General features: G+C 40.7%; 1 protein-coding gene across 1 annotated transcript; it reads right to left on the reverse strand.

Moving 5' to 3' along the window:
* Nucleotides 1-2,277: 2,277 nt before the first annotated feature.
* Nucleotides 2,278-11,073, reverse strand: ANKS4B (ankyrin repeat and sterile alpha motif domain containing 4B). Its single transcript, XM_032843974.1, has 2 exons — nt 10,852-11,073; nt 2,278-4,311 (listed from the first exon to the last, which is right to left on the reverse strand). Exons 1-2 carry the CDS (start codon nt 11,013-11,015, stop codon nt 3,237-3,239), a joined length of 1,239 nt encoding a protein of 412 aa, XP_032699865.1. The 5' UTR covers nt 11,016-11,073; the 3' UTR covers nt 2,278-3,236.
* Nucleotides 11,074-11,830: the final 757 nt, after the last annotated feature.

An 11,830-nucleotide genomic window follows, 5' to 3' on the forward strand; every position in this document is an offset into this window, starting at 1 on the left:
CATTTCATAAAGTATATAATTGTCAAATTACTATGTTGTACACCTGAAACTAATGTAATATTGTATGTCAAGTATATGTTAATAAAAATACAAACAAAAACAAAACAAAAAAAGTCCTCATCTCCAAAAGCACACAGTCTAGGAAAACAGAGCTGTAAAAAGACAATAACAGTACTATGCCTCAGTGTCGCAGAAACACACAGTCAGGGTCCCAGCAGGAAATTATTGCCACACTCAAAAGGGGTGATTGGAGAGAATTTAATGAAAGGACTGTTGAGAAAGGAGAGGGGAGAGTTACAGGAAGCAGGAAGGGATGGTGAAGGCTGGCAGGGCCAGCAACAGTAGGAAGATGCTACCACTCCTCACTGGGTTGGCATGAGCAGTTAGGGAACTCAGCACGTATTGGAGCTACAGCAGTAATTCTCACTGTTTCACTCATATATTTTGAGACAGTTTTTGCGACTATTGCCGATATGGTAATTACCCTTCAGATGAAGCAACAGAAGATGTTTGAGGAATGGTAGAGAAGCCAATGGAGCCTACAAGCTGAGTTACCTTCATGAAAATAAAATTCAGCAGTTGAAAAAAAAAAAATACAACTCTGACCACCCATTCTGGCCTCACAAAGGTTTATGATTATTCACTGTGATAACATAAAGGGATTATGTTTGGTTCCTTCTTTTTAATCCAGGAATTTTTGATGGAATTTTTAGGTGATGTTTTACAACCCACATGTCCTTCAAATACATATCCCTTTCTCTCAGCACAAAATTGACATGAAGGCCAAGGGGATGGTCGCGGTCAGAGCTCCAGTTCTACTGGACAAATAAACATTCTCCTTCCTGTATTTTCTGAGCCAAATGCTGCCCCTCCAGTAGGACAGCATGGAAAATTCCAAATAGAAACGAGGAACTCCCACGAAGCACTTAGAATTAAATCCTTTAAATCTAAGATCCGGTAACATTTCCACTGGCCTGACTTTTCTCGTTCTCCCAAAGAGGTATCTTTCCATTTCCATAATGTGATATTCTATCCTCCGCACAGCAATGCTTGTTTCCAGCTCAAAATTCTTTGTACAACCTCATGCTGCCTCTCATTTGCTAGAATATATCACCAGGCTTTCTATATAACTTTTACTTCTGACAATGATGTACAAAGCACCACTAGAAAGCACCTTTTTTGTTTACAGCAACACATTTCTGGTGACTTCTACTTCTCCTATATCCTATGAACCAAGATCTCATTAGGCAGATTCTGGGGAATACGTAGAGAGAGGATCCTGGCGTCTAAAATAATGAGGTACGATACTGGCAGGCTCAGATACAACGAACTTTTTCTGGGTGTCTTCTATATGGCAACCGTTTTTGTGCACACTTTTTGAAAACAAACGCAACCTCCGTTTGTTCCAGACCAACAAAATATTGTATTTGTAAACATAATCATCCCCTAGGGCAACATATTTATTCCACGACTGACAATCTTCCTGAATCAATCCATTGAGGAAGAATGAGCCAATTGTTCATCAGATGTAAACATCTGTATCCTCCTTAAGCTTATCCTCCCCATGGTGCCTCTTGAAGCAACCCAAACAGATGTGCGAGAGAAACCACACTGAAGATGAACAGCTGTTTCTATATTACACACACAATCAATGGTAAATTCCACTTGATCTAAGTCCTGGCTATAAAAATCCAGGGAAGCTTAGCTATTCATTCGGGCTTCGATTTGAATTTGGGATTGCCATTCAGAAATGTCAGCAGCAATGCTGCTGATTTATATTGCAGAATTTACATGTATTCAGACATGTGGTAATGATAACAGACAACAGTAAATAAAAGATAAGCACATAACAAGCATGAAAATGTAAAATTTCCGGGGCGCCTGGGTGGCTCAGTGGGTTGGGGCCTCTGCCTTCGGCTCAGGTCATGATCCTGGCGTCCTGGGTTCGAGCCCCACGTCGGGCTCTCTGCTCAGCGGGGAGCCTGCTTCTCCCCTCTCTCTCTCTGCCTGCCTCTCTGCCTACTTGTGATCTAAATAAAATCTTTAAAAATAAAAAAAAAAGAAAATGTAAAATTTCCTTTTATTATCAGCCTTCTCCTACAAATGACCTAGATTTTTTTCCCCCTTTTTGAAATCTCAGAAGCCACTTACCTTTAGGAAAATTATCAAAGAGGTCAGACTTTTTTTCACTATCCTTCTTTTCTCTCCACTCTTATCCTCTTGCTTCAGCACTGTGTTAGACTACTAAGACTGCCGTAACAAAATACCCCAGACTGGGTGGCTTAAACAACAGAAATTTATTTTCTTACATCTCTGAAGGCTGGAAGTGCAAGGTCAAGGTGTTGGAAGGTTTGGTTTTTCCTGAAGCCTCTCTCTTTGAATTGTAGGGGGCTGTCTTCTTGCTGTGTCCTCACGTGACCTTTTCTCTGTGCATGTGCATCCCCAGTGTCTCTTCCTCTTACAAGGACACCATCCATTTGTGGCCCTTATGACCCTTATGACATCATTTAGCCTTAATCAACTCTTTAAATGTCCTACCTCCAAATACAGCTATGTTGGGGCTTAAGTTTTCAATATATGAATTTAGGGGAGATACAATTCATATTTTATAAAAGGTACCCGGTATTCTATTTCATTCTTCACTCTCCCTACGTGCCACTCTGTCTCTGTTCCCAGGAAGGAGTATTACAGACCCATGTCCATTACTTGTAAACATGCAAACATCTGTCGATGGGTTAGATACATTCAAGTTGGGCGTGAATCCTCAGGCCAGTGAGGAAGTCAAGTCTCCATCAACAGACAAAGTCATAGAGCTAAGGACAGAGCTGGAGTTGGAAGTCCCCAGGCTATGAGGATTAAAAAGTATGCACCACACTTGCATGATGAGAGATTATACTTTTTAAGCCCAAAGTTGGAAAAGTAAAGAAAGTTTCTCTCTTCTCTGTCATCCATTTGACACTTTCTATACACAAAAATATCAAAAAGACAATTGAAGAGAAACACCCTTTTCTTATTCCCAGGTCTCCCTGAGTTGCTCACTGGTGGTCAGAGTACACAGGTATAGAGTATTTCTCAGAGTACAATTTGGGCTTCTTTTTTTAGGAGGGTATCTCTGAAACTCTAGAAACCAATTCCAGTGGTCTGGCTTTGGGCAGAGGGAGTGTTGCCTGAGTGTTTCCAGTGGGCCACAGCATCACCCCATTGCTGCAGGCTCACCCTGTGGACCCAACATTCCATCAGAGGCTAGTGTCGACCAGTTGCCCAGGCTGTTGTAGCACCTGCTTCCTTCTGTTTATGGCATTAAGAACTTTCTTCCTGGGACCAAGCTGCATTTGTATACTCTGAAGGTCCTCATCAGAGCAAAGCAACAGAGCTTCTAGATCAATCTGCTCTCTCATGAAAATGGGAAGGAATTCTTCCAGATGATGGGACTGCAAAAATATTTCCAGAGGAGTAGCATCAACCACATCTTCCTCCCACTCCACTTCATCCTCACCCCAAGGAAGATCGTCTTCACGGCTGTTGTCCTCTTCCTCTCTACCAACCTCAGCTTCATCAGCCTCTGCTGCTCTTTGTCTCTGCAGCAATTCGCTGCTCATTTTAAACCCTAACTCCCTCTTGCTGTCTGAGATGTCTTCGGCACTTGATAGTTTGTTCCTTCTAAAAACAATATTTCCTAGACCTGGACGGTTGAGAATGGATTCATGTTGCACACAACTGCCCTCCTCTTCTGAGAACTGGAGCTTGTCTTGGAAATCCCCTGAGAATCTGTCTTCTTCCTCTTCTCTGAACACTTCCATCACATTCCTCTGCTCACTTTTGCTCTCCTTTCCTACCTGCTCTGCTGTGTCTTTGTTCTTCTTGAACTTTATCTTGAAGGTGTCTTTAATGCCCTTAGACAGGGACCCAAATGTACCAGGAGCAGAAGCATTTGAAAGGGATGACATGGAGGAGGAAAGAGTCCCAGATTCCTCCTTGTTGTAGTTTCGAGCCATCTTACTTTCATGCTTCTCTTGGAGCTTCTCACATTCTTTGATCTGCCTCCTGGCATTCTTCTGAGCTTGCTCCTTCAGCCTGATAACTTTCTTGGGGTTCATGATATTCTGGGCAGTGGCAGCCTTATCCAGGAGAGCAACACATTCATTTTGTTCTCTGCTGGCAGCAGCATCCAGCGGAGACTGTAAGTTGTTGTCCAGGGCAAAGATGTTGGCACCAAAGTTGACCAGGAATGAAACACAGTGGGTATGACCATTGGAGGCTGCAACGTGCAGAGGAGTATTTCCCCAGATGTCGCATCTATTGGGGTCCCCTCTAGAAGAGAAAATATGAAAAATACATGCAAAAAGTGTTTTTTCTTAGAATGTGAGGTCCAAAAAAATAGCAATACTGATAAAAATAAATAATAAAAATGCTAATCCTGCCTCAGCATTCTGAAAGTCCAGCTATATCACATCTAGCCATCATAGGATCAGAAACAGAAAGAGCTCATCTCTACCTTTTATCTCCTTTTTAGAAGCAGGGAAAGCTTTCCAAGAACTCTCCCAAAAAAGCAACTTTCATGTCTTGTTGTCCACAATTGGGTCACATGCCATTTCTCTTCTCTAGGAAGAGAAAAAGAGCTACCATTTTTAACTTAAGTAGTTTAAAATCTTCCCCCGCAGTTAGGGATAAGATTATCCAGTGGTGTGCTGGTAAATGTTTAACAACCTGTTAAGGGGGGAGATCAAATCTCTGATTTATAGCATGTGCCAGTTTTTGGTTGTAAATACACCCACCATGGCAAAATCCAAGCTACTAATGTTCTATTACTGGACATGGAGTTGGGAAGAGATGTACGGTACCACACCTTTATAAATTATTCCCACCATACATATAGGTATAATAGATATGCAAAATCTTAAGAGTATAGATAGTAGTAAAATGTACTCAAATCATTAGGAAGTGTTAAGTTTTGAGTATTTAAAAATACAGTTTGTTAAATTTTAAGTTTAAATACTTTATTTTTAGTAATGACTCTTTAACAGACTTTCAGACTTCTGAAAACTTAGAATCATCTCTCCTGAGCTGGTAAGAGCAGGTTTTCACTCTAACAGTGTTACCTCACCAGAGTCACGGGTAGGAAAACAAATAACTGAACAAAACTGGGATCCCATCAGCAAAAAGAGGGGAATGGATATTGGGTAGGTAACCATATCTATTATAACAAGTATTCACATAAAGGGTAGAACATTTCCATTGATTCCCCAACTTACTTCCCTGTAATTACAGTGTCCCCTATGTGAATAGTTCTATAACAGTTTGGGGTGGAATTGGGGGCACTGTTAGATGGCCAGAAACCCCATGCCAGCACAGAAACAGGCACTTGGTCAATGCTCAGTAAACCTGTGTGAGATGAATGAATGCCTAATGGAATATTGCCCCAGGCTACAACCGCACCCCTCCTATGAGATGGTGAGTTACAAACACAAACAGAAAGTAAAGTAGTAACTTATAGTTACTATGGCTATGGCCTTAAGCCCAAACCCCTGCTGAGAACTCTAATAATACAGGGACTAAAGGTCATCTTCCCCAACCCTAGACTAGATCACCAAATCAGAACCTCACTAAACTTTCCCCAGGCTGGCCCTGTGGGAGGTCAGGAAAGAGGGCCTGAGAAGGCCTCTTGACATTCTTGGTGAGTAGGATGTGGAAAGAGGAGAGAAGGTCTGTGCCCTTGCGACAGCCACCTCAACGCTCTGGGGCGCTTCCACTATTCCGTGCTACTCAAGTATGGTCCCTGCTTCACTAAGAGTGCCGGCGGCGGCTAGTTTTCTACAAATGCGGAATCTTGGACCCCTGCCCAGACTTCCTGAATCAGGATCTGAAGTTTAACAAGATCCCAAGGTGATATATAGGCTCACTGCAGATTGAAAAGAGTCCTACCGCTTAATGCAGCCCAACCGGTGTCCAGTAATTTAATGGATCAGATATATAACTCCTCTTGGGAACCCCTGATCTCCTCCCGCTCTTCAGTTATGAGCATCTATACATTCAGTGCCATCCCAGCCAAAACTGTCACCATCTCCTTCTTGGATAAAGACCAGGATAATTATCAGAGGGATAAAATAAGGCTCTGAGTGCCTAACTCATTGGTCTGGTGTGACACAGGCAGCACACCTGGGATCAGGCCTGTCTTGAAGTCGAATGGTCTCCAGCACAATAGAGTCTTACCTTAACACACCTCGGTTTTTCTACCTGCCCAGCTACAAGGCCTCAAGCTGAACTTTTATAGGACTCGGTGTTCTCCTCTGGATGAGGATGAGGATAATTTTCATGGAGTTGTTATGTGAAAAAGTTAACATAAAGCATTAGACATATGCTTGGTACCTAGTTAATCTCCAATAAACTTCATTATAATTTCCCTTGTCTCTAAACTCATAATCCCTAATTTCATATATTTATTTTTTCCTCACACCCATCTGATGAATTTCCGTAATAGCACCGTAATAGCGTCTGCAACTTTTTAACACTTGAAATCTTACTTAATTAGTCCAACATTTACGTGCCAATCTCCCTAATTAGATAATAGGCCTTGGAGGGCCACACCTGTGTCTTTTTGTCCTTTGTGTTGGATCTCCCAGCAGAAGTCTGACTCAACCCAAAGAAACCAAGCAGGTAGCTGAATGGAGCCATGTTTCTTCTTTCTGAAAAGTCATAGCTGAGTGCAAGCTCCAATGCAAAAGGAGAGCTGTCGTTCAGAAGTATCTGACTGCCACCTTGAATCCCAGCGGACACGATATGGCCAGACCTTCCATTTTCCAAACGGAGCCCGAAGTCAGGAATTTCATGCGGGATTTTTTTTTTTTTTTTTTGAAATGTTGGCTCAAATTTAGAAAGAAAAATACTGTGAAGTCCAAATAAAACACATTTGTGGACTAGATCCAGCCCATAAGCTGGCCGCTGGCAACTTCCTTCTGAGCAGAGAACAGCGTGAACAGATGCCCATATGGGTGATGTTAAACATGGCATATCTGGGGGACCAGGAGGACATTTCAGCGTGACCAGAGTGCATGGAGATGGGGGCGAGAGAAATCCAGGCAAAGAGGAAGGTAAGAAAATGAAATTTAATCTAAGGAAAGCAAATACTAAATAAGACCGTTCTGTTGGGCAGTCACCTCCTGATTTGTTTTGGATCAAAGGAAAGCTCTTCCAGCCTTTGCATAAATGTATACCTTAGGGGGGCACGTAGTGCCTTACCCCCAAAGGTGTAGTTTTACTTTTTATTTATTTTAACCAAGCACCATATCTAAAAGACTCCTTAAGTACTCTAGACATCAAAGAAGGATTGTTAAAAACATCCAAGATGGTACTATAAACCTAAACAAAAACATACTGGTTAAATTTGCTGAAATTATTATTGAATTGGAGAACTTAAAAAAGAAATTACTGAGCGGAGTGAGCTATGGTGGGGATGTTCAGGGTAGTAAGAAGTTTAGGTTAAATCTACATGCTTTGAGACAAGTAAAGTAGTGGAATTTTCCTTTCTCAAGAGAACTTAAATGAACCTTTCAAAATAGGAGGAAGAACATGAAGAAAACCTTGGGATGACCCCAAAGATGGGTCTCATTTTAAGAAAATTTCAAATGCAAAATTTCAGATTTATAGATGAAACTGTTGGAAAGATAATTCAGGAGTTTCCCTCAGGCTATTCCCACCAGTTTCTAAAGCTGGATTGGTATTGTCACTAAATAGGCAATTTGCTTATATTAACTTACTCTGAGCATCTGGTCCTTTTCAATTCTTTCTTTTGGAGTTAATTTGATTTGTGTGTGTGTGTGTGTGAAGCTGTTCTCAGAAAACAATATCAGTCTTTCAAAAAGGTTTTTCTACATAAAGAATATTTGGACTTACTAATAATCAAAGAAATGTAAATGAAAACAATGTACTACCATTTTCCTGCCCATCAGATAAGCAAGGATTAAAAAGAATAGTAATACTCAGTTTTGGCAAGTGTATTGGCAAATAAACATTGATGAAGGAATTATAAAGTGGTTCAAATTTCCTGGCACAATATGTGCCAAAAGCTTTTAAAACATAGCACTCTCTTGAATCAACAATTCTGCCTTTAAGAGTTTATTCTAAGGAAATATTAGACCTTTGTACAAAGATGAATAAGCAAGGTTGTTCATTTCAACTTATTTATATGTTAAAAGACTGGATTCAAATTTAAATGTCATGAACAAGCAACTGATTAAATAAATTATGATGAAACCATAACCATGTAGTTGTTAAAAAACAGTGGAGTAGATTTCTCCTTTAAAGTTACAAATGGGAAAAAAAAAGTTCAAATGGTCCATAATCTATTCTTAAATAATTAGAATCAGGCTTTAGAATAGTTTGTATAACATGATTGCCTTTTATAAGGGGAGAAAATGTGCTTGTGTGTATATGTTCACAAAGGAAAAAGTCTGGAAGAATATATGCCCAAATGTTAATGACTGTGAAAATTGGTTTGATTTTTATTTTATTAAATGTCTTTCTTTCTTTTTTTTAAAAGATTTTATTTATTTATTTGACAGAGAGAGAGAGAAAGCCCAAGTTGGCAGATTGGCAGGAAAAGGGAGAAGCAGGCTCTCCACTGAGCAGGGAGCCAGATGCAGGGTAACCCCAGGATCCTGGGATCATGACATGACCCGAAGGCAGCCGCTTAACCAGATGAGCCACCCATGCGCCCCTAAATATGTCTTTCTAATAACACTGCAAAATGTTGCAGTAAGTGTGTGTTCCACTCAGAATCAGGGAGGAAGAGGCACTTAGGTGGCTCAGTTAGTTAAACATCTGACTTCTGCTCAGGTCATGATCCAGGGGCCCTGGGATTGAGTTCTGCATAGGCCCCCTTGCTCAGCAGGGAGCCAGCTTCTCCTCCTCGGGCTCCCCCTGCTTGTACCCGCTCACTCTCCCTCACTCTCTCTCTCTCTCTCTGTCAAATAAATAAATAAAATCTTGAAAAAAAAAAAATCAGGGAGGTATATCACTTGCTTCCATTAGAAAAAGAAACAAAACTAAAAAAATTCATGTACACTTTATAGGCAAAATGAAATTTTGTTAATTGGGGCCATCTTCCAAGTGTAAGATAACATATGTAATTACTGCTTTTCATCTTTAAATTTTGAAAAGAAAGAAATAATTTTTAACAAAGCCAGATATTGGATATTAATGGTTACCACGGTGAGCCACTGTCAATGATGAATGATTGATTAACATCTAAATTCAATTTGTAATTTGTTTCCCTTTTTAAGCCCCTTAAATCTAATTGGCAAACTGATCTCACACAGCTCCTAAACTATGGTCATATGGGAACCTAAGAAAACATGGACAACATTTTTTTCAACCTGTGTACCTCAGGGAAACTTAACACAACAGAACATGGGGCCTCAACTTGAGCTTCCTTTTCCTCCACCCACCACAACATCCAGTCAACTGTAATTGATTCAGCATCCAAACTGCCACTCAAATCCATCCCTGTTTCCTCATACCCGTGGCCACTGCCCTTGTCCAATTTGTCTCTCATCTCAACCACTAAAATGCCCCGGAACATTTTCTGTGCCTGCTATACAGGTGCCCAAGCAAGTTCTGTAAACACAAATCTACCACGTCAGTTACCCTGAGTAAACCTGACAATGGCTTTTTGTGTCTTTGGGACAAAGTTCAGTTAACTCCCCAACAGAGTTTCCAAGGCTCTTGTGATCTGGTCTTCCTCCTTAAATCCTGGCCTCTCCCAGTGAAATCCACACCCAGCCATGCTCAGCTTCAGTGTCTGGAATGCACAGCGCTCTCACTTGCGGGAAACATTCTTCCTTCCATCTTCTGGCCAGCTTCTTCTCACCTTTCAAGTCCCAGTTCCAAGGCTCTGGAAAGCCTATCCACACTCCTTGGATTGGGATAGATGCCTGTGTTACTGATTTAGTGCTGCCTTTTCCCCCCTTTGTAACCTATATCAAACATGACTTACTTAATTTCTATCTTCCTCTCTTAAATCTGATCACCATGAGGAGGGGAATGGTGTCTCTCTTGTTCATCCCAGCATCTCCAGTGGCCAATAAAATGGCCGGTACATTGCAGATATATATAAATCAATATGTACGAATTTGAAATTAACTCACTTAGCGCCTTTATTAACATTTTCTTTTTTTCCTTTTTTTAATGTATTGGGTTACAGTTGCCAACACTGCCTAGCCCCTCTGGTAACAAGCAGAAGAAAAGAGCTAGCTAATTCCAGCATTAGAACTTTGGAGGGTGGTGTGTGGTCATGTGTATGTATTTAATACCTAGTAAAGTTCAGACAGGCTGAGGTTCCCTTTAATAGCTTGTAAAGCCAACTACTTCATCGAAGAATCACGGGCTTGAGTTAGGACTGAATATTAATAAAAGGCTGTGGGATCATAATGCCACAGACAAAAAATAAATAAATAAAAAATAAAAAACACACCATTTGTTCCAATCAAGTTTGACATCTTCAAGTCAAGTAGAACAGTGATTCATTTTTAAAGAGTCAACCGTTTACATTTCAGGGAAAATATTTTTAAAAGCACAGAATTAAAATATATGTCCCATCCCCGAGGCAGATAACAAAGCCTAAGGGCTCAGAATCATTCTCTGTGTGGCTCATAAGGGACAAGCCATCCCCGTGGTGCCGGCTGTTAGTGTGAAAGGAGCACGTCCAGGCAGTTTTCTCCCTTTCTCTAAAAAGCCAGTTATTTACACAGTCTGTAAAGGACAAAATATTTTCATTGACTTTCCTGTTTCTTGCTGTTGTCTGCAAAATCCTACCAGAAGCACCGTCTCCAATCAAAACTACTAGGTTGAACTCACCCTCGGCTGCAGATTATTTCTAGGGCTTCCAGATTCCCATGGTAGGCTGCCAGGAGTGTGGGAGTCATGCCATCTTCATCGGAAAGATTCAGATCTCTCTTAGTAGCCTCTTTCAGAAGTTCCAGGTAGCTATCACTAGCCGCTTGGTGGTAGCGAGTGGACATTTTTTCTGCTTGCCAAAGCCTGGCCAGATATCACTCTCCAGGCAGAGCAGGTTGTCAGTGAAGCAGCCTTCCTACAAAGCTGGTTAATCAGTGACAAGGTAGAGCGTCACCCCAGGACAAAGCTCATTCCAGCCTCCCCCCATGGAAGGCAGCCAGAAAGGTTCATGGCCCTGATCTTGGACCTTTCCTTTCTGGCATAGCTTGGACATCGAGTATTGAGGCCTGCTGGGTTCATCTTTTGTGCTGTGAGTCACATTTAATTTATGTCCATTAGCAAGTCTTGAATGTAATATTGGTCATTTAGGCACAGAATGTACAAAATAATTTCCAAACAATTCAGAACTAGTCTAGTTCTCAGGGGAGGGTGTATTTTTTAAAACTCTTTTATTGAGGTATAATTTATATACTATGAAATTCACATTTAAAGTGTATTCATTCAAAGATTGTTAGCAAATTTACAGTGGTGCAAGTATCACTATAATCAAATTTTAGAACATATCTATCACTTTTACAATATTCCTCATGTTCATCTGTAGTCAGTCCCCATTCCCATGCCCAACCTCAGGAAACCACTAATCTGTGTTCTGTCTCTATAGATTTGCTTTATATGGGCATTACATATAAATGGAATCGTAAAATATATGGTCTTTCTGTCCAGAGATTTTTTTTTAAGCTTCACATAATTTTTTGAGGTTCATTCATTTTTTAGCATGTAGCAATACTTCCTTTTTATTGCTGAGTAATATTCTATTATACCAATATACCAAATTTTCATTATTCAACCAGTAGCTGATGGACATTTAGATTGTTCCCTC

This window comes from Lontra canadensis, unplaced genomic scaffold (assembly GCF_010015895.1).
Source record: "Lontra canadensis isolate GAN:19392208 unplaced genomic scaffold, GSC_riverotter_1.0 scaffold146, whole genome shotgun sequence".
NCBI classification, from domain to species: Eukaryota; Metazoa; Chordata; class Mammalia; order Carnivora; family Mustelidae; genus Lontra; species Lontra canadensis.

Bases quoted from the DNA above. Each gene is read 5' to 3' on its own strand.
- ANKS4B (XM_032843974.1), bottom strand. From the start codon at position 11,015: ATGTCCACTCGCTACCACCAAGCGGCTAGTGATAGCTACCTGGAACTT. The intron at 4,312-10,851 runs GTGAGTTCAACC...TTTCTCTTCTAG, and splicing joins GAAATAATCTGCAGCCGAGG to AGGGGACCCCAATAGATGCG.